Here is a 23,615-nt window from a genome sequence, read left to right on the forward strand (position 1 = left end):
TGGTGTGACGTAAGGAGCAGGGGCAGCAGGGGCAGGCGGCGACGGCGCTCTCCCACTAACACGAAGTGCTCGGAAAATAGTCCCCTGCAAGAGGAATGGCCGTGTGTGTGTGTGTGTGTTGTGTGTGTGTGTGTGTGTGTGTGTGTGTGTGTGTGTGTGTGTGAGAGAGAGAGAGAGAGAGAATTGTGTAGCACAGACGTCAACATCATTTGCCTGTGCCGTCCGTTTCCATCCACAGCCCCTCACCGCCATCAGGAAGTGCGGCTCCTACGGGCCTCTCACTCGGTCCCCGTGAGAGACCCAAGAATTCTCCTCGCTTTCGACTTTTTTTTTTCTCCCACTACCCCAATTTTTTGTTAACGCGTGAAGAACTGGCAGCCAGCGATTCTTTCCTTCAAATGATGACGACTACGTGGTCTCGCGCAAGACGGTCCAACGTTTCTTCCTGGAGCGATCGATGGATGAGAGGACAGTTACCAGCCACTAGAAAGCTCCGGCTTTCCCCTCACTGAAACTCGAGACAGCACTTGATGTTATTGTTGTTGTTTTCGTTATAAGCATCAACATCATCATGAGCATTTACATAAGCATATATTGATATTTCTTTTGATTTTGAAGACATGCCAAATTAAAAGCTATAGGACATTCTGCCCATTCATGTTGTGCACATATTCACTACAGTAATACGTACGGTTTTTCGATTATTATTATTATTATTATTATTATTTTTTTATTTTTTTTATTTTTTTCAAAAATACTCTCAAATGTAGGCCGTGTTTTGGAACTCCCTGGTCTCGTCGCCAGGGAGTTAACATCACCGACATTTGAAGTAATTTTGAAGAAAACCCAAAAAAGATTATATAGAAATTTTACATTGAAATCATGCATAAGAAGATAAAGCAGGATGAACCGTACCTTTCAACCTTGGATTCAGTAAAGAAAATATTCTGGGTTACTACACACGCAGCGACACTATGGTCACCCAGTGCTAAAAAGAATATAATGAAAATTGAGAGAATCCAGAGAGCAACTACGAAGATGTGCCCCAACACTATCAAAAATGTCACATGAAGACAGACGTACTTGATAGAGAAGACTTACTAAATTGGGATAAGAGAAATACAAGAGGACATGGAAGGAAGCTGTAAAAGGACAGTTATAGAAGAGACCTGAAAAAGAACAGCTTTCCCCCACAGAGTGGTGGATGTATGGAACACACTAGACGAAACAATATTGTGTGCAAAAACAATACACGAATTTAAGAGGAAATTAGACATGGTGAGATACAGAGACGGGACACCATGAGCGTAGCTCCCCTTTCCGTAAGATACATCTAGGTAAATACACACACGCACACATACATATATGTGTATATATATATATATAATATATATATATATATATATATATATATGTGTATGTTATGTATTCTGTGTATTGTATATATATATATATGTATATATATATAATATGTGTGTGTGTTATGTATTCTATATGTGTACTCTATAATATATATATATATATATATGATGTAAGCGGAATAGGAAACACAGGAGTCTTAGTCTTGAGTTTATTCCTGACTAGTTTCGCAGGTATGCTTTTTCAAAGGAATATGGTTTATTCCTGACTAGTTTCGCAGGTATGCTTTTTCAAAGGAATATGTTTATTCCTGACTAGTTTCGCAGGTAAGAAAAAGCATACCTGCGAAACTAGTCAGGAATCATATTCCTTTGAAAAAGCATACCTGCGAAACTAGTCAGGAATAAACTCAAGACCAAGACTCCTGTGTTTCCTATTCCGCTTACATCAACCTGTCAGAATGTCTCAACATATATATATATATATATATATATATATATATATATATATATATATACATGAAAAGCTAAGAGGAAGACTAGTAATAAGAAACGTATGAAAAGCGAGTATGGATGGAAAACGTTTAATGGGAAGTCCAGTAATGAGGAGGACAGACTGGCTGAAGGAGGAAGGTGTTGTTGGACGCAAGAGGAATGGGTCGAGGGAGGGAGGAATAGGGCCAAAGATAGTTGTGGGACGGAAAGAGTGAGTGGTTTAAGTGGATGAAGAAATGACGTGCCCCCCACCAAAGAAAATGTCTTGTCTCTTCTGTACATTTTCTCAAGTGGGTGAAGGGTCACCATGTAATGAGGCCGTGGGGATGAAACCAGCTTCAATTGCCCAGCCCTGTTGCTGAGGTGCTGTGTCTCGCTGCGTTGCCTTTTACTGTACCTGAGCAGTGTAGCCCGGGGGGAGGAGGGGGGGCAGAGACGAGCCTTCAGCCATGAGGAGCAAAAATGGGGGGATGGGGGGCAACCGATGGGGTTTTAGAATTGATGCGAGACACGAGTGGACGAGTGCATCCTTTACTGGGTCATCCCCCCCCCCAGCTTATAAGGGAAAGGGCACTTTGATATTTGTATGGATGTGTGTGTGTTAGTGAAGGGACCAATGACGGGTACGTGCATGATGGATAGCGAAACTCTGTCCATTTTCTACACCCGTCAACCCCCCTCACCTCCATCAGGAGGTGCAGCCCTGAGGGGATGACACTCGGTCCCCGGACTAGGCCCAAGATCTCACTTTATCAACTTCAAATGTATTTCTTACACTTTTTCACACGTGGAGGGCTGGCTGACAAGCTGCTCTCGTGCGCTCGTCTCCCTGTCACCTTGAGCCCGTGACGTAGAAACAATCCCACAGATACAACACAGACATAAGTCTAAAGTTTCTTCCCAAAGAGATCTGTGGGAGGTTCTGAGGACCGTTGCCTGCCACTTTAGGGCTGCGGGTTCTCTACTTAATGAAACTCGAGGCAGAAATCGATTGATTGAAGAAGGTTCTCACGGATGTACGTACAAAACGACATTCTGATGGTTGCTAATATTTATTGTATTCTCCAAATATCTAACGGAAGAAAACCCGGTAAAGCACTGGGAAGTACAAGAAAGTGCTGTTTATATTTTTATGTTATTGTATATTATATATATATTATATGTATGTATGTGTATAATGTATACATTCTAATAAAAGGTAAAGTGCAACCTGTGGATGTAGAGGACTTTAACGCAATATGGAAGACTAAATAGTGTATGTGAGAAAGAGATTCTAGGTTTAGATACATGATCGTATGTGATTGCAAGAATGGCTTATACATCCTGTGCAGTGGGAGGGGCGGGTGAGGGTGGCTGTTGAGGCGATCGTCTCGCTGTTCCAAGTGTTTAGAAAGTGGGCTGATGAAGGAAGGAGGAGGAGGAGAGGGGGCCAGCGAGGGTGACGGTGACGAAGAGTTTGAGAGAGGGGTGGGTGGGTGGGTGGGTGGATGTTGGACAGGAAGTGGAGAATGGGGGAGAGGGAGAGGGTGGCAGGACCTGATTGATTCGTGGCATAATTAACGACGATGCCGTAGGCGAACGAGGCTTGGTGGCGAACAGAGCAGAGCCATCTGAGGTTCGATTTCTGGTGTGTGGTGTTTTCAGCGCTCGTTTACCCGCACAGAGACGGCCTAACCAGGCGGCCCTGCGCCCTTTCATTTTCACTCTGTCAACACCTTCCTGGAAGGCAAAGGAAAGGAATGTCCTCCAAGATGTGACAGTCAGATGCGGTCGTTTGTCGAATTCTGAATGGTCTGTGGTTGTCGAGGTCAAAATCTGGGTCGGCCTTGTGGTGCGGGAGGTCACCATGAAGGCGAGCATGGTGGGGGACACTGCTGGGTTCACAGTATCCCTAATAGTGCCATTTGGCACTCTTCCCCCCCCCCCCGCGGATGTGCCACGAGGTTCAGTTTGATTTGGGGTTCGAGTCGAGGACGGGATCTCTCCCTAAAGACGAAGGTCGATCACCACCGCGCCCACGGGATGAAGAGCTCGGGGCGGTGGCGGCGGCGGCGGCGGCGGCGGCTTAGGGAAGTCAAGAGTCAAGAGTCGAGGTCTCGAGTTCGATGTGGGTGCCCGAAGAAGGTCAGAGGCAGGTGGGGTTGGGGTTGGGGGTGGGGATGGGGATCGGTCCGTGGGTGAAGGAAGTGGAAGAAGAAGAAGAAGATGAGCAGGTGCATCTCGCCGCCAGTGGGCGTGAGGACCGACAGGTGGGTGATGGAGGCGCCTTAGGTTCGGTCGTTGTAAGGTGCGAGACGATAACGTGGTGGTCACTGGACTGGAGCAAGACCGCGGGGGTGGGGTGAGGGAAGGGTACTGCTGACGGCGCAGATGGTGCTCCTCGTGTTGGTGGAACTGTACTCTTATGAGTGCGGGGAGGGGGGAGGGGGTGGGGGGATGCGGGGCAGCGAAGCGTCCCACCGCCCCCGCCCCCACCCCCGCCTCTGCCCGTGAGCGCACCTGCCGCCTCCCGACCTGCCAGCCAGCCAGACTGCACAGCCTGCTAACTTGGCAGGAGCCAGCCTACCTTTATCGTCCATAAGCTTTCCTCGTGTGTTGTAGTTCTCATACCGATGCATCCACTTTATCCAGTGTATGCGTTACCGCGTGCGTGCACGTATTTGCATGATATCTGATTTTTGTTTTTTTCGTTTTTAATGGCCTTATTCACACCATTGAACGACAATGCCTTCTGCACCTCTTTACTCTACACGTCTCTCCCATTTCTTCCACGCTTTCTCTCAACGTCCCAGCCACCCCTCCCTCCGCCAGTCCATTCCTGCCTCCTCCTCCACCTCCTCACCCACACTTTCTCCCTCCTTCCACCACCTCCGCTTTGCTCTCCGCCACTTCTCCCTCCCCTTCACATTTTCATCCTTATCCCCTCTTCTCCTCTTCCCCTTCTCTCTCCCCTCTTCTGTGCTGCCGCCCTTTATTCTCTTCTTCACCCTTCTCTTCCTCCTCATCCACACTTCCTCCTATCCACCCATGTTCCTATTCTCCTCTCTCCTCCTCCCCATCCCTCTCCTCTTCCCTTCCTCTTTCTCCGCTTCCTCTCCTCTCTCCCTGCCTCCCTCCTCCGCCTCCTCTCTTCTCTCCCTGCCTCCCTCCCTCCTCCCTCCTTCTCTTCCCCTGTCCCTCCTCCTCTTCCACCTTCTCTCCACTCTCCTTCCCTCTCCCCCACCTCTCCTACTCTCCTCCTCCTCTCCCTCCTCTACCTCCTACTCCTCCTCTACCTCCTACTTCTCCTCTCCCTCCTCCTTATCCTCCTCCTCCTCTCCCTCTTCCTTATCCTCCTCCTCCTCCTTTACCTCCTCCTCCTACTCTCTCCTCACCCACACTTTCTCCCTCCTTCCACCTTCATACTCCTCTCTTCCCTCCTATTCTTTCCTTTCCTCTCCTCTCTCCTCCCGTTCTCAAACTCCTCCCCTCCTCTCCTTCTCTATTCTTCCCTCATTTCTCCCTCCCCTCCTCTACCTTTCCCCCTCCTCCCTCTCCTCTTTCTATTCCTTCTCCTCCTCCTTTCCCCCCTCCCCCTCCCACTCTCTCCTCACCCACACTTTCTCCCTCCCGCCACCTTCAGATTCCTCACCTCTCCTCTTCTTTTCTCTCCTCCTCATCCGCTTCCTCTTTTCTCTCAGTCCCCTCCCCTCCCCTCGACCTCTTTTTTCCCTCTCTTCTCCCTCCTCGTTCTCTTTCCCGCGTATTTTTCTCTCCCTTCTTCCTTTTCCTCCCCACCTCCCCCTCTGCTCCCCGTTTTTCCTCTCAGCTCCCTCTCCTCCTTCCCTATTCCTTCTCCTCCCTCTTCCTGCTTCTTCCTCTTTCATCTTCCTCTTCTTTCTTTTTCCTCCTTTCTCTTCTTCCTCCTCTTCTTTCTTCTCCGGCCTTCCTCTTCCTCTCCCTCCATCCTCCTCATCTTTCTCTCTTTCCGTCAGTCTCCTTTATTTTACCCCTCTCTCTCACACACCCTTCCCACTCCTCCTTGAAAATACAAATTTATTTTTAAATAGATAAATAAACAGCAGCAGCAGCAGCAGGAACATCAACGAGGCCCGCTGCCCGGCGGTCCGTCCCCTCCGCGTGACATTGAGACATCTCGCTCGAACACGCATCAGTTGATCAAGGGGGGAAATCATTTGTGCGTCGAGTTCATCTTGTTCTTCCTCGGAGACAGACTACTTGCGAGACGGGGAGTGGAGGTCCTTGGATCTCGCAGCCGCCTCCTTTACGTCGCTCGTCCTGCTTACTAGGCAGGCAGGCAGGCAGGCAGGCAGGCAGGCCAGCCTGCCCCGTCCCACTACAACAACAACAACAACAACTACGTTTGGCCTCGTTTCTCGTGCCAGCTTCCGCTGTTCGTATGGCTACCAGGCACCGCCCACCCTCCCTCCCTCCCTCCTTCCCCTGTCCCCTGTGTCGTCAGCATCTCCCCATTTGTTAATGCGTGTGTGTGTGTGTTGTGTGTGTGTGTGTGTTAGTGAGTGAGTGAGTGACTGTAAGAGTGATTCACCATGGTCATGGGTCACGTGTTGGACTCGTGATCGACAGCTATTCCCCACCGGATGAGAGCTTAGGGCTCATGTGGCCCGATCTATGGGTAGTGCTTTGACCTTTTTTGCACACTTATGCTCGACTCCCTCCTCACCAGAGCTGGCTTGCAGTCTTGGGGTGTTGGGGGTGATTTTCAGCTGTGTTTGCGTGTTTAGCTTATTGTATTCATTAGATTATGATATGCAGGGTAGGAGCCACGCTCGAGGGGAGGGGGACCCGTATCGTGGTGAGACTTTGCTAAATTCATATTTTATTCCTAGATTGTTCGTGTTCTGCATCTGCTCGGAAAGCTCTTGTTTCCGTGTCCCCTTCAAACGCTCCGTCTTCTTCTTGAGTGTCGTTATTTAGGATGATTATGTTCAGTTCCCGTGGAAAGAACGAGCCAGAGTTTGTTCCCAGGAGATGTGACAGGGTCCGTGGATCGTTGCCAGCCACAGTGAGGCTTCGGGTTTCAATGAAACTCGAGACAATAGAGATGCTATTGTTATTATTATTATTATTATTTTTCCGCACCGTGGGACCAAGGAGTACCGGCTCGTGGTGGCTGCCCGTTTCCAAAGCCCGTCTTCAACCCCCCACCAAGAGGTGGAGCCCCGAGGGGCTGATACTCGGTCCCCGGACTGGGCTTGAATTGTAATTTTAAGACATTTTCGCGTGTAGGAATCTCGCAATCAGCGTCTCTTCCCCTCCTACTACTACATTCATTCGATTATACCTAAACTGTCCCACACGGACACAACGCAGACAATCCAGATTTCCTTCTCCGACGAGAGATCTTTAAAAAGAGGGCCTGGGGGGACTCTTGCCAGCAGCTGTGTGTATGTGTGTGTGTGTGTGGGGGGGGGGTTCTGGGTTTTCCACGTAGTGAAACTCAAGGCAACCAATATTGTAATTGTTGTGATTATTGCTCGTAGTAGTAGTAACGATATTTTGATCCCATATTAAGAGATCCTGGTAAATTTCATGCCGTTATGAATGCATGGTACAAGGAGACGTAGAAGTTGGTATCCCGGGTAGTTTTTCTTCTTTCTGTACCTAAAGGGAAGGTTGCTATACCTGATTAGTGCCCTCTTGCGTCGTAGAAGTAAAAATGACCCCCCCACCTCCTTTTTTTTTGTAATCTAATTTACCCTCGTTTTGTACAAAAAATCCTGTGCCTAGTTGTAAGCGCGGAGTCTTCCACGGGGTGTTTATTATTATTGTTATTATTATTGTTATTATTATTATTATTATTATTATTATTATTATTATTATTATTTAAGGTCACCTCAAATTTCAATCCCTAGAATTATATTTGATCTGCTTTGTATCAGCGACACCCAGCGTCACTCCCGCAAGCCCGACACATAACAGGATCATACGCTCTTCAGTCGCCAGATTGTTGTATTTGATCAAGAAAATCTCCCCCTTCAGCTTAGCAAAATCATCTGACGGCAAACAATCGTGAAAATGCTCTCTCTCTCTCTCTCTCTCTCTCTCTCTGTTCCCTTATCCCAACGGATATCAAAATTTGTGCGTAGGTGGATGGATGGCGAGCTGGGCCATCAGCTGCCTGTTAGGAAGTCGTTGGTCGTAACTTGGCCGACGTTGGTGTGTCGACACGATGACTCTTCTTTCCCGTCAGTCGACGGTCAAGCTTCAGCTACTCCTCACTGTGATGGATCCAGAAGAAGAATTTGGCGTCAACCTCGTTTGGGTGCAACGAGGTGGGGGAGGGGGATGCAGGGGTGGGTGTAGAGCCAATGAAATGTGCATAATATTCTCGTGACGTCATAACGCAAATGGTTTTTAGTTCTGTAACGTGTGTAAGACAGCTGGTTCGGGATATGAGTTACCAGTCTTTAGTGAATTCGGTCCGATAATACCCTATCCTGTTTGTAAATATTTACTCTTGGCCAACGTCAGGCGAGTTTGTTCAACTTTGGAACAAATTAATCGATCGATTGACCATAACTTGACTGGAAGCAAGCAAGGGAAATATAAAATTAAAACGTATGTAATATCGTAATTATATATAACTACATTAAATAATAGTATGTAATTGTATGCATCGTTTATGTTACAAAGAAAATGCACTACCAAGTACAACTTTCACACGGCCCTGTTGATTTGCTTAGGTTCGGGAGAGAATACGAAAAAAAAATATGTTTATATAAATATTTATATGTATATAATATATATTTCCAACAATACATTAGAAAAACCGCATGTCAAATTTGACAAGTGGTAAAAATCTAGATAGATTGATATTGGAAACAAAGGGTTGAGAAAGAAAATTATAATGATATATAGTTGATTATAATTGACTTATACAATGAGGGTGTATAATATATAGAATATTTCCTACGTACGTTACTGAACGTTATTGTGTGTTGATTGGTTGGGGCCGACAGAACTAGGCAGAAGTTACTAAAAATAATGTTTAAAGCATTACAGTGTTGAAGGTGTCTGCACAAGAACTACAACAGGATTGAATTTTGTGGCTGAGGAGGGAAGGTAGGGAAAGTGGGTGGTGGTGGGCAACGGAACGAGCGAGGCGCGTGCTGCTCGTGACAGAGAGGGCGACTGGAGGGCAGAGAGGGAGCAAGCGGGTGAAGGAGGGAGGGAGGGAGTGGTGCAGGTGTAGTGCAGAGCCGTTAGAAACGAATCTGGCTTTAGTAGACGCATGTGTGGACCAACACCTCGTGGACTGTTGCCCAGTCGTTTAGAGGATATAGCTACATGTTTCGGAATCTTGTTCGATATGATTTGTAGATGAGGTCGTTGTAATTTTGAATTTCACGCACAGTTTGGGAGGGAATTTATTTATTTATTTATTGCTAGTTCAAAGTAATTGCCTTTGTAATGGTATGTTAAAAGTTAAGTGCATATTGTAAGAGCAAGCAGATCTTTTTCTTCGCTACTTTACGACACGCATGGCGGGCATTAGTCGATAGGTATGATAGAGCGAAGTGTGTTGTGCGTGCAGTCATGGCATGTGTACTCAGTTGATCGAGTATGTATGCGTACATGCTCTAGAATCCAGTAAGTGTAGTAGATTCAAGTGTGAAGTCGTTATGGATAGAGCTGGGATCCACATAAATGCACACTTCCACATATTAGGCTTGGAAACACAGAGGCGTGTGTGTTGGTATTTTGATAGAAATGCAATGAAATGAAATGGATGTATAAATATCGTTGTTAGCAAGTGGATATGTGTTGTTAGTGGTTCCACCTCGACAGTGGATGTGGAACATGTATTTGTTGTGTACACCATCAAGAAGGGTGGGGCTTGGGAGTGTGAGAGGGCGAAACGCCAAAGTATGGATATACGGCGGTTATGTTAGCGGTGCAGTAAGATCTGTTTGGAGCTACTGCTTATGTGTACATACACACACGCACACGCACAATATATAAATATATATATATATATATATATATATATATATATATATATATATATATATATACTGAAAAATGTCTGGGCGTCAGACGCTGGCTATGAACGTCGCCATAGCCTAGGGTTGATAATTAACCTTTGATTCCTGTACAGTAGCCTTGTAGCTGAATAGAATCGCATGGTGCTAGCTAGAATAAGATCTGTAGGGTATATCGCAGTGGAAGGATAATGAGATTCACCCAGAGCAGCAGGGAACTGAACAAAATCGCCAGGTGAAAGCCTGCAATGAACTATCCCTGCCGGTCATGAGCTCAGGGTTCAATCTAAGTAACTATTGTTAATTCATCCAGCAGGGGCTACCTCATCCGAATAAAATCGCTTGGCGGCAGCTGAAAATGTATTTGAACCCACGCTTCCCGCTAAAGGGTGTAGGGCACGGGGAGTTGCTGCTGCTGCTGCGTGCTCCGGCACCCGTTGCCACGTGCAGTACTACACAGGCACGTGCGGAGGGGAGGTAGTGGTAGTGGACGTGGTGGTGGTTCAGGGTGGGGGTCATGCTTACAAGGAACTGGACGCACGTAAGTGTAGTAGAAGGGGCGGTGGCATGCAGGCAGGTAGGTAGGTGCAAGGATTGTAAGTAACGAGGCTTGCATCATCCTGGGAAAAGGAGATGGAGGAGTAAGAGGAGTGCTTGTCTTTCTACGACTGACAGACCAAACCGAGTCGGCGCGTTGTTGGGAACTTGGAACATGTATATTGTTCATATGCATGCGTATTGCCAGCAGGTGGTATGTGCGTACGTGCGTGTACTTGTTGTTAGGTTTTGCCTTCAGTATTAATAACATTATCGAGAAATTAGTTCATGACGTAGGGTTGACATATAGGCTACCTCACACGAACCACACTACACCTGTGGATCATTTGGCGTAGCCCAAGTGCAGCAGTAGTAATTAGACCAGCAGCAGGCAGGCCTTTAAGCAGGTAGGCTGGCAGGTGGGCAAAAATGGGGAGGCGGACTATTAGCACCGGCAACAAGGTCGGCCGATAGATGTCGAATCTGTGTCTTGCTTCGGCCTACTTATTGATCGGTCGACGCGAGCGGCTTTCATCAATTGAAAGGCGGCGGCAGCAAGCAGGCAGGCAAGCAGGCGGACTGGCAGGCTGGCAAACAGGCAGGCAGGTTGGCAGACAAGCAGACATGTAGACAGGCAGGCAGGTTAGCAGACAAGCAGGCATGTAGGCAGGCAGGCAGTCGGGCAGGCACCGGTACATACCATCCATCCTGCACCATTCCATCCCACTCCCTCATCTCGACAACAGCATCCGAGGAAAGAGGTTATAAGAAGGTAGAGGAAGAGGAGTGGTGCCAGGAAGTTAGATGAGGTGAAGTAGGGCGAAGGAGAGTCTGGTGAGAGATAAAATTGAAGAAAGAGCGTAGATGTGAGTCAGATGGCTTTGTGGTAGTGGAAAAGAGGGGAGGCAGTGGGAGAGGGAAAGGGGTAAAGGGAAGAGCGAGCGAGTGACACGTTTGCCAGGAAGGGTATCAGCGCATTGTCATATAGCATAGGGAGTGAGTGGAGGGGTGGAGGGGCGGAAGGAGCAGGAGGTGGTTAGGTCCGGAGGAGGATGGGTTCGAAAAGGTTCGCAAGTGCAAAGAGAATAGAGGTTGGGCTGAAGTGAAGAATGACAGGTTTATGAGCAGAGGTGGATGCTGAAAAGAGGACGTACGAAGAGTCGTGTTCAGTTTATTAGGAAGAGTCCTGTATTTTTTGGAGGTTAGAGACGGAGTACTTTAATGAAGGAAGGGAGAGAAAAGAACAATAGAATAAAATGAGCAGCGGACGGGCGCCATTACAAAGGGCAAGCAAGTCAATTATAAAGGCCAGTGGTAGAGTCTAGTCAAGGTGTGTGTGTGTGGTGGGGAGGGTATTCCCACAGAGCCACTTGAGTGTACTAAAGGACAAGGACGGAGGCGAGGAGACTGCGCATAACTGAATAGGCAATGGGTTATTTTGACAGAGGAGTACCAGGAGTTGATTTTAGGGAGTGAGGTTGAGTTGATCAAGGGGGAGGGTTGCCTGTTACGGAGACTGAGCGAACGAGCGACTGCGGTTGAGTTCTGTAAAGGGGAGAGACGGACAGGATTGTGGGGGAGGGGAGGAGGGGCGTTCGTACTAGACCAGATCAGACTAGACGAGGAAGAAGAGAGATGACCTATGAGGGTAGAAGGGCGAATCGAGTTAGTGTCGAAACATCGGAAGGAAACGTAGCGGCTGGATGGGTTTAACTTGGCGGTGGTACTAATGTGAGAGGGTGATGTGGGTTTAATCTTCTTCGCTCTCAACGGTCATGTTCTTAAAGCTGTTCAGGACAGTTTGGCGTTTGAGGGTAACTCACCGAACGACTTTTCACTAATGTGAAGGGGATTTTATGCGCGTGGGCAGCCGTCGTATGGGGTTAGCATTGAGATCGTCACAGGATTGGGGCGGTCGACCTCGACTCTGCGCTTTCCAGCCGGAGTGAGCGAGTGAAGGCCAAGGCCTCGCTCGCTTGCTCGCTCGCTCGCTGGGAGGAGGAGGAGGAATGAAGGGAGGGAGAGATGGCAGACGTGGTGTTGAAAAGCCGCTCGCTCTCTCGCTAAAACAGGAACCTGCTGCCCAAACGGTGGTGGTGGTGGTGGCGGCGGCGAGCTGGTGGTGTGACTGGTGTATTTGTAATCGGAAAATGGAGTGGCCTTATTGTTGGCCCGCCACCTCGGAGGCGGGAACCCAACGGTGACGTCGAATTGACGTCATCCAACGGACGGATCCACAGCGTTGCTCGGGCCTTTCCAGTAGCCATGATGACGCTGGACAGTGATGAAATGAAAGCATACAAGACCGTGTGCAATAAGGAGTCGAAATATGAAATGGACAGCCGTTACTTTTTCTTTTTCTTTTTATTACAGTATTATTGTTATTCGGTAGGGCTTATTTTCGTATTTGCTCACACTATTGTGATTTGTGGATATATAAATGTTAAAGCCTCGTGGTTGCCCAGCCCTGCAGAAACGAAAGCGCAGGCTCGAAATTTTGCTGCTGATCGAATTGTAGATCGTAAAACAAATGTTTTGATAGTTTGACAAAATGTAGAGGAGTAGCAGTGGTAGTAATGATTAATTTATGCCACGCTAATTGATGTACACAAGACAGGCGGATCAAATAGTTTTGAGTCGTGATTTTTTTTCTACTTTCATTTTCGCCGTCTTCAGTTGGTCATGACCTTCTTTGGCACATAAACATGGCTATCTCCCATGACTTCCTTCCATAGATGTTATCTAGCATGGATGTTCCAGTCATGTGTTTGCCACAATGTCAGCGGAGAGGGAAATGCAAGGATAGTTGCCTTGCTTCGGATTTTCATCAACAACGCCGGAAGGTTCTAGGTGTATTTCCCGTTGAGTCACTTGCACAGGATGCAGCAGTCGGTCTCAACCGAAAATCGATCTTCGGTTCCAGGAAAACGTTTGAGTTGATGCTGTTGTTTTGTTTAAATTCGAACAAGGGTAAACGATAATGAGAGAGAGTCGATTTCTCATGAGACGTGTAAAGTCATGGTCAAAAATCTGGAAACGCCCAGTGGTATTCCGTATGCAACGCAGCATTTTCAGCTTATTTCAATGTGCATGTATTATGCAAGATGAATGTTGTAGAAAATATATCATGTACAAAGTCAATATTTATCTTGTACAAGAAAATCTTTAGGATTTCTCAAGGTTGCATATGGGACTGGCGAAATTTTTGTACAGGCCAGGAAGCTTATATTAACATGTGCAGAAAAATATTGAAATGGTATCTTCAAGCCATTGGCGACCCCAGAGTACTTCAGCTGAAATAAATTGTGCCGTCGTCATAAGAAATAAGTGTTGTCAGATCAATGCAGTTTCCGATGGTTAAAATTTACACCTATTCAGAGGTGATACCCTTCGCTACTTTAGTGTTGTCATGGAAATGAAATAGCCTAGTGGCAGTACACAAGGGCTAAATTGAGATATTTTGCCATTTCATTACTACTGAGTGTGTGTGTGTTTGTGTGCATGTGCCATTGAGATGAAATAAAGCAGCCTAACGGCAACCAGAATAAAATAAAGGGTCACCAAGTATGGGAGATGTATAAAATGTGTATACGTTTGTCAGTTTCTTTACTGGATCGAATTGGTGACCAGCCTCATGGTTGGTGTATTGTCATGTTTTGGGCAGAACTGTAATATCTTGGCGGTATCCTCTGGGGAGTGACAGGTCTTGCAGTGAAGACATAAGGGATGAACTTGTACCTTATTTATGTACGAGTTATTAGGATAATATTAAAAAAATAAATAAAGTGATAGTTTATCACAAAGTCTGAGAACTAGTGCACAGCTGTAGAATATAAATAGGATTACACTTAGAGGGACTGCTGTAATCATTGGCAATTCTCTAAATTTCTCTGAATGTACAAGATCAGCTTATAGTTTGTTCGAAAAGCAGAAACTAAAATAGTATGATTGATACTTGAATAGCAAGCACAGTGCATCTACTATTTACTTTCCGAAATCTTAGTGCACTTATATAATTTTCTTGATAATTAAAGTGGGGATGAAGTATTTCTGATAAGTTAGAGAAAGGGCTCATGAGTATGAAGGGGTTGTAGATGTAAGACATGGCAAATTTACTCATGAAATTATCTTTATTTTCAGTGGAAGGCATTCCAAAGATATACTACTTTGGAGTATGTGGCAAGTACAATGCCCTGGTGATGGAGCTTCTAGGGCCCAGTCTAGAGGACCTCTTCGACATGTGTGGCAGACGTTTCTCTCTCAAGACTGTATTATTAATAGCCATTCAATTAGTAAGTTATTGTCTCTCCTAATAGTTATATAATTATATATATTTGATAAAGTGATGGAATGCAAAATGTTTAAAATTATGATGCTCATGAATTAAATCTATCAATGCTTAAAAATCCTTTGTATGATTATCTATTGCCTTTGGTATACATGAACCATGTATCAATCAATCTGTTGTCTCATATCACTTAGCAGATCTATGGCTCCCAGGTAATTGGCAACAGCCACCAGATTGGCCCATAAGTCAACTCAAGGAAGAGATATTGTGTTGTTGCATGGGTAAGAGTGGGACAGTATAGGATGTATACCATCTCTCATGTCATGATTGCATCTGAGGCAGTTTTGTTCCAGGTCTTTTCTGTTTTGTTTTAAAGCTATGGGGTTAATGTCTAGGGGAGTTTGATGAAGTAGAGTTGGTTATAGAGCACTTGTTTTGTGATCAGAGTATATATTTTTGTATGGATGTGTTGCTTGGTATAGATGGTAGGTTGTTGGTGTTTGAGTAATATGCTGCAGGTACTTTGTGTGTGTATGTTTGTTTGGTTGGGTTAATTAATGGGATGGATGGGTAGAATTGAGGGATCTTGCAAAGAACTATGTGCCTGTCATTTCTCTGATGTTCTGTGGGAAAGATGTAGCAGTGGTATTCTTAAAAGAAAATTCTTTCCTTATATAAAGCTTATATAGATCCTTAGAAGGGAAAGATTGTTATGGGGGTATTCTTAAGAAAAAAAAAACTTATATAAATCTTTCCCTTCCAAGGATTTATATAAAATATAAGGAAATAATTTTTTTAAAGAATACCACCGTATATTTTTTTGTGTAGATGTTCTAGTGGGAGTAAACTGATTTTGGATGTTGGACCTTGGATGACTTTATTTCTGAGGTGCTGAGATAGGAGGGGCATTTGAATGGGTTTCATGTGGGTATGTGCTTTGAGTGGTCTGCTGCCTCTGCAGTAAGGGGAAAAGAGCTTTTGACACATATATGTAACTGTATACACTTGGCCATATTTTCATGCATTTTTTCTTTTTCAGCTCCATAGGACAGAATATGTACATTCTAGAAGATTAATTTATCGAGATGTCAAACCTGAGAATTTTCTCATAGGACGGAGTTCGACTAAAAAAGACAAAGTAATACACATAATAGGTAAGTGATGTGTACCTCTTAGTTTCAAGATACACTGTTGTAATCTTGCAACAATGTTATTATTCAAAGGATTACAAAGGCGGAGCATGCCGACAGGAGACCTTTTGATCCATATCTAGGTCGGATGCGGAAAAAAAAAATCATATTAATAATAAAACAATAAATAAAAACTATAATAATGTAAATAACAAATAAAATACATAAATAAATGCATAGGTATAGTTAAATAATAAACAAACAGGTAAATAGTAAAAATAATAAATTGACATATAACTAATAATAAATGAAAATCAGACAGACAAATGATAACAAAACAAAAACAAATAATATAAGATAAATTATAATCATTACAGCATCTTAGGTATTTATCTAAATGATTCTTAAAGCTTCGAACTGAACTACATTGCACTACCTGTGCAGGAAGTTTATTCCATTCATTTGCTACACGGTTGGCAAAGTTGTTTCTACCTACTTCCAAATTGAATCTATTTCCAGACAGTTTGAGACCATTGTTTCTTGTCTGATTCTCATTCAATGTGAAAATTTTGTCACTTTTGATGTTGTCAATTCCCTTTAAAATCTTAAAGACCTGTATCAAGTCACCTCTGAGTCTACGCTTTTTTAGGGAAAACAGATTCATATGTTTTAGTCGATTTTCGTATGATTTATTTTTGATATTTGGAATCAGTTTTGTGGCTCGCCATTGTACTTTTTCCAGTCTGTCAATGTCTAATGAGATTCGGTGACCATACAGAAACAGCATATTCCAAATGTGGACGAACTAACGATTTATATAGCTTGTTAATGAGTGATGGACTTTTGAAATCAAAAGATCGCGCAATCAGTCCCAGAATCTTATTTGCTTTCTCAGAGGCCTGGGCCTCTCTTAGTAAAGGAAGGGGGCAGGGGATGGGGGTAGGGAGGGGTTATGTGTGAATATTTTGATGCAACCTGAAGGGCTTTCTCACCGTCTTCTATTTTTCTGGATGAGAGGATGAAGAGGGGGGTCACCAATTAAATGAAGCAGCCATGCTGTGGATGTACTGTGTCTTGCTACATTACTTCTGACCCAGGGCATTGGTCAGGATACAGGGATGACCCATCATCCATGAGGAGCAAAGAGGAGAGGGAAGAAAAGGTGACCTTGTGACTCCCTCCTTGAATCATCACCATTCCTCCTTCATTCCTGTCTTTATTCTTCACTTCCTCCCACTCTTCTCTTAGCTTCTTCTTATACTCCTCCTTTTCCCTCTCATTTAAGCAGTTTACTCCAAGCACTTCCCTACCTTTTGTATTTTTCCTCTTTCTCCCTCTATCCTCCACTCTCAGCTTACCTTCCACCAATAAAATACCTGAAATTCTCCCACTCTCTCCCCTAAGAACATGTATATCCAAAACTCTTTCTACTCTTCTCCTGGTTACCACTAGTCCATTAAAGCTCTACGTTATCACCCTTCCATCCACCATCCTCTCCCATGTGTACTTGACTTTCTTCCTAAACACTGAGTTAGCTATCATCAACTCTTTCAGAACACATTTCCACCAGCTCTCCACTACAATTTTTTCCTGGAACTCCACACTTCCCAACCACTCTGCCTATTGGTTCATCTACTCTAACATTAAGATCTCCCAATAACACTACATCAACATTTCTCCCTAAACTTTCTATGCACTCATTTAAAATTAACCAAAAAAGTCTCCCGTTCCTCTACACTCATCTCACTACCAGTCCCATATGCACTTACAAAAACCCACATCTCCCCAATTTCACCTTCATCCACATCATCCTTGAAGAAACATCCTTCCACTCCACCACACTTTTACCTATCTCTTCACTTACTAATATAGACACCCCTTCTCTCCCAGGTCCTCTCTTCATTCCCAACACCTTCCCCAGTGCATTCCCAAACTCTAACTCACCCCTCACTTTCAACTTGATTTCACTAATATACTGCCTCTTCCCTTATACTCTCATCTGTACCACACCCACACACATTAAAAAACCTCAACCTTAGGGTTCTGATTGGAAAATTCATCGCATACCCTCTTATGCTTTGACTTTGTTTTAGGAATGTACTCTTTGGGGCTACATAGAGTAGGATGCCTAGTCACATCCTCTGTCCCATTTTAGTCACCTTTTATGACTCAAGTGGGAACACTTAGCAGTAGTATTCTTCCCCTGCCACAGGGCTTGGTGAAAATGGAAATGCATTTTCAAAGAAGTGGTACATACATACATATACCAAGGCTTTTTCCCCCTTACAAGGGAGGTAGCCAAAAAGGGAAAGGCATAAAAACACTCCCACCCATTTCATCCCTACATACACTCCACACCCCTCCCACCCTCCCTCTCATCTGAGCACCTCCTGGAAGTGGTATAGACAGTAATAAGAGTGGGGTGACAGCAAAACAGAGGGACTTGCATTATGATAGAGTAGCATCAATTCTATGAGTAGATATTTCATCAAAGACAGACAATGATGTCTGGTTTTGGTCTGTAGGGGTGCCCAGTATAGACCCTAAAATATCACCTGCATGCTACTGAGCAGACTTGTACCTCATGATAACATGCAGCCAATATCCCAGAGGGGGTATTATAACAACAATTTGAATCAGTTCTCTGACACATGGCAGTGTGTTTTCCTCATGTTGCCATGTTGAGGGGTCACAGGTGAGACAGGTGTGATGGGATAGGTAATTGTTATAATCCTGTACTATTCAGCTTCCTTTACCATATATATATATATATATATATATATATATATATATATATATATATATATATACATACATACAAAACACTTAATGGGTCCCAGTGATTAGAGATACATTTTAACAACCACAATGCACTTTAATTCTAAGCCATCAAAGGCCAACATGCAGAAATTGAAATGTACTGCTAAGGACTCGAACCCGGCATCCTTATGACAAGTGCGGCAGTGACTTACCAACTAGGCTATCAAGAGAGATATAAGCTGAGCGCAATTTTTCCTATATATTTGTATGCTCGAGTTACATACACATACATGAAATTTTTTATTCAACCCACCTCCACTATGATAGTACAATTAGAAGTATACAAATGTGGGAAATATATATATGTATATATATATATATATATATATATATATATATATATATATATATATATATATATATATATATATATATATGTATATATATATATATATATATATATGTCCCAAGGACTTTTCACCCCATTACAGGGGAGGTAGCTAGTCAAAAGACATATACCCACTCCCACCCATTCCATCCCTATCTACCACCCTTTCCTCCCTCTTAGCTCCTCATGGATGATGGGACAGACCTGTATCCTGACCAATGCCCTAGGTCAGAACCAATGCAGCAAGACACAGTACATGCATAGCAAAGCTGCTTCACTTAATCGGTGACCCCTCTTTTCCATCCCCGTCATGCAGAGAAAGATAAAACTGGAAAAAATCCCTTCAGGCTGTGCCAAAATATTTACGCATACCTGATCACTTCCCCCCCCATCCCCCACCCTCCCTTCCTTGCATCACATTCTCATTTATACACAGCTATTTTCCAGTCACCCTTATCTCCTACCTTCTCCCTTCTCTGCTCAAGATACATTCCCCTCTTGCTCAACACCCATTTCTCCCATCCATCCATCTCATCCTTGGTTACCCCCCAAGTTAACTCTGCCTTCCACACCTCTTTTATAATCTTTCTTTACTCATTCTTTCTATGTGTCCAAACCATCCCAATACTCTTTCATCAGCCTTATCTGCCATCACCCTCTCCACCCCCACTCTCCTCACCTCTTCATTTCTCACTCTATCCAACCTTGTAACTCCTACCATGCTTCCCAGACATTTCATCTCTGTCTATATACCAAGGGCTTTTTCCCCCCTCACCAGGGAGGTAGCCAAAATCAAAAGGCACATACCCACTCCCACCCATTTCATCCCCACCCATTCTACTCCCATCTAACAATTCCTCTCTCTCTCATCTTAACTCCTCATGGAGCTACTTCATCTTGAACACGTTTAAACTGTCCTCTGCATCTTTTGAATTCCAAGTCTCTGCCCCATACAGTGCTGTTGGCACAATCACCCCTTCGTATAATCTCCTTATTGCATCCATTCCCTAATATCTATTTCTTATGACACTTTTTAATCCCCAGGGCATTTTCTTGCTTCTCTCAGTCTCCAATTTCCCTCCATCTTCACTCCTCCATTTCCTGCCACAATTGACCCCAATTACTAAAAAAAAATCCAATAATTTGCTTTTTGTAGCATTACACAAGAACAAAAGAATGAAGAAGACTGCAAGAGACCATAAGGCCTGTGCTAGGGAGTTCCATGCCCTTTACCACTTATCCCCACCCATAAAGTTGTCTAACCTTCTCTAAGAACTGATAGTTTCAGTGCTCACTACATGGTTACTAAGTCTATTCCATTTGTTGACCACTCTATTGGTAAACCAGTTATTGCCTATTTCCTTCTTAAATCTAAATTTGCCCAATCTAATTTTATTAGTATGAGTCCTGTCCTGTCCTAATATGATGACCTTGTCTGCATCCCCTTTGTTAAAACCTTTGATCCACTTGAATACCTCTATAAGATCACACCACACTGCATCTTTCCAAAGATTAATTAAGGTACCTAAGCCTGTCCTCTTAAAGGTCAGATATCAACAGATATACCATTCGCTAAAAATCATCGTATTGCTCGAAAAAGTACTTTTCAAAAGCATATAAATAAAGTTTTGACCTGTTACAGAAGAATTTATTCAGAAAATTCACTTTTAATTGCGCCTCGCATACCAATTTTCCGAAGTCTAGATGTTCTAGTCAATTAGTAATTAGTATCAGTAATCGCCGCTAGGTGAACCGGCGGTGACGTCACAGTTGTCAAGCAATCGGACAAAGAAACACATGCTGTAGTTCAGCTCAGTCATTCCAATCGAGTTATTCATCTTCATGTTCGTTTTTAATCCAAATTTGTTCGCAAAAATGGCCCATTGTGCATTCCAATTCGGAAGGATAGTATGTATGGTGGAAGAAGAAGAGGAAGAGGAGTTTGATATCGCCGAACATCGCATTGTAAAGCCATACCAGTTCGAACCGATAATAGGACAGCCCGTTTCTTCGTCGGAATACAGTGAAAGTGAAGATGAAGAAAGTTGTGAACAAAATGGCGAAGAAGAAGGGGAAAGCGGTTTGTCAGATTCAGAACCCGAGACCACGGGGGAGGAGACGGAATTCGACGGCGACGTTGATTTAGACGGTGCCGAGAATCAAGATGGGCCTACCACCCCTCCTAGATGCAAACACAAAAGATCTGACCAGTCTCATAGGATTGGGAATACCAACTGGTATGAAATTCAGTGCATTATTCCTACCTTATTTAGGCTATCATTGCAAGCATGGGATGGGGTCCTTTGTTTTTATGTCGACAATTTAGGCCCCTATTTTGATTGTAGTCCAGGCCTACATGATGGTATAAGCCTACCAATAAAGTTTTGCTCTTTTTTTCCAAACTTTTAATTTCAGAAGATTGAGGACATAAGCCTGGGGCCAGCCTCTGCGCCGAGGTCCTTCCAAGTCCAGCTCAACCTTTTATTTCATTTGTAGATAAATTAACTTTTTTATTTCCAGGTGTACATGCGGACACTGCCTACCCATGCAAACAGCACCCCATAATGTCTGCGATACTAAAAATGACAGAAAAAAATAATCACAAATGATCCAATAAAATGGAGCCCAATCCCTTGCACCATGGAGGTACTCCATGTATCAGATCTTTCAGTGTGACCTGTACCCGTGTACCGGTACCTTGGTGGTAGCATGATTTTCACTTTCAACATGTTCAAGATAAAAAAATACACATACCCATGATGTCTGGGAACCAACTGGCTTGGTCATAAGACTGTCTGTTTGCACACAGATGCTGGTCAATATGCTTTCAGTTAGGTCAGGCTCTGTCATATCAGCTGCAATTGTTGAGATTTCAAGCTCGGAAATGTCAGAGACACTATGAACTGGCATACTACCGGCACCCTCCTCTTGGTTTTCATCATGTTCGTCCATCAACTCTGATATAGTCTGGAAAAAGAAATATTGGTAGGACAATTACTACATAATCATGATAATAGGCCCTCACTCACTGGCATAGCCATAGGCTAGTACCACGATCCAGACCACGATGCACATGCATAGCCTGGCTTCAGGTAGGCCTAGCCCTCGGGCCAAGGGGGTGGGTAGCCCTTGATCCTCTCGACTCACGGCTTCAACTCTTATTTTATACCTCCGGTCCATGGCTTCAGGGCCAGAGTTTAATTCACTAGGCCTATATAGGCCATCCTGCATGTCCCTGGAATTTATAACAGGCCCTCTCTGACATAGGCATAGGCCTAAGCCTAACGCATGCACATGATGCATGGAGTCAGAAAAAGTAAACTGCCTACGGTACCTCAAGCCTCCAGCGTTTATCAAATGCTGACCTCCTACTTTTCTTTTTTGGTTTCGGCGTGGAATGCTTTGTAGTGGCTGCAAAAATTGAGGGCACAGCATCAGGTTTTAGATGTCTCCTGGTCTTCTCCATAAATCCAATCGATAATGCTAGATTTTCGAAGCATTCCTCTTCGAAGTGGTCAGAGCAAAGTTTTGAAAACTTCGAAGGCTCCCACAGTTTGCCCGGTCTTTTGCCTGCTCTGTTCACCTTTCTTATCCATTCCGATCGTCGGCCTGGCTCCGTAGGAAATTGAAAGAAACTCCTCCCACTTCCACTACCATTGTTGCAGCCTGCGGCAACGCAGTACACCATTATTATCACAATTTTGTGACAATAAAATAAAAAATTAAATTGAGACACTCAAGAGACGACACACGACTGACAATGGCATAATGCAAAAGCGATACAATGCACTCTCAGAATAGCAATATTGTTTGGCAACTGCGACGTCACGAACGCGGAATTCCCCGAACGTTCCTGAAGCGCACGGGCGGGTTGTTTCGAATAGCAGACGACGCAATGAAATAATGACAAACAACTGTTTTTTGCCAAATTTGATAAGATGTAGATGGTGGAATTATATAGAATACTGTCAGAATGTTTTTTTATGTACATTAAACTGTAAATACAAAAAGTTATGGAAGTCTTGATATCTGACCTTTAAGGTAAATTTCTGAGCCCATGTATCATTTTGGTCATTCTCATCTGTACTGATTGTAGTGAATCGATATCCATTCTATAGGGTAGAGTCCAAAATTGTGCCACATAGTTAAGGATGGGTCTAACTAATGACAGATAGAGTTTGATAACTACCTCTGCAGTTTTATTCATAACAGTCCTAGCAATGAAACCTAATACACTGTTAGCTCTGTTTGTGGAATTAATGCACTGTTTCCTGGATTTAAGGTCTGGACTCCTTAGAACTCTCCAGTCTCCCTCATACTTATTTTCTCTAAAATGGTGTTATCTAAGGTATACCTTCTTTCTGGGTTATGTAAACCTTTAACACTGCATTGGTAATTTAATTTTTTGCCTTCACTGTGGAATATTCAGTATACCTGAAGCACTTGTGTAATATAGAGATCCAGCAGAAATTTTAAGTTTCTCCAAGAATTTATGTAAAAATGGGTAAATAACCATTAATCTTCACATTTTTGTTCTTTAGTGATTTCTGCATAAATTAGGCTTTTGCTCATTAAAATTTTGATCCAGATTAGACATGAATTTTGTCACCAAAAAAAGTAGTGTCTACATAAATGTTGACCTGAATTCAGATT

At 43.9% G+C, this 23,615-nt stretch overlaps 1 protein-coding gene across 4 annotated transcripts in view; it reads left to right on the plus strand.

Moving 5' to 3' along the window:
- Positions 1-23,615, plus strand: part of gish (casein kinase I gish) — a 156,739-nt gene that overhangs the window by 76,095 nt on the left and 57,029 nt on the right. For all 4 annotated transcript variants that reach the window (XM_076175652.1, XM_076175654.1, XM_076175653.1 and 1 more), the window contains exons 6-7: positions 14,537-14,688; positions 15,724-15,838. In XM_076175652.1, coding sequence (XP_076031767.1) covers positions 14,537-14,688; positions 15,724-15,838 — 267 coding nt within the window. The remainder of the gene's footprint in view (positions 1-14,536; positions 14,689-15,723; positions 15,839-23,615) is intronic.

The sequence above is a fragment of the Oratosquilla oratoria genome, chromosome 37 (genome assembly GCF_046742065.1).
Source record: "Oratosquilla oratoria isolate Oo_2021 chromosome 37, ASM4674206v1, whole genome shotgun sequence".
NCBI classification, from domain to species: Eukaryota; Metazoa; Arthropoda; class Malacostraca; order Stomatopoda; family Squillidae; genus Oratosquilla; species Oratosquilla oratoria.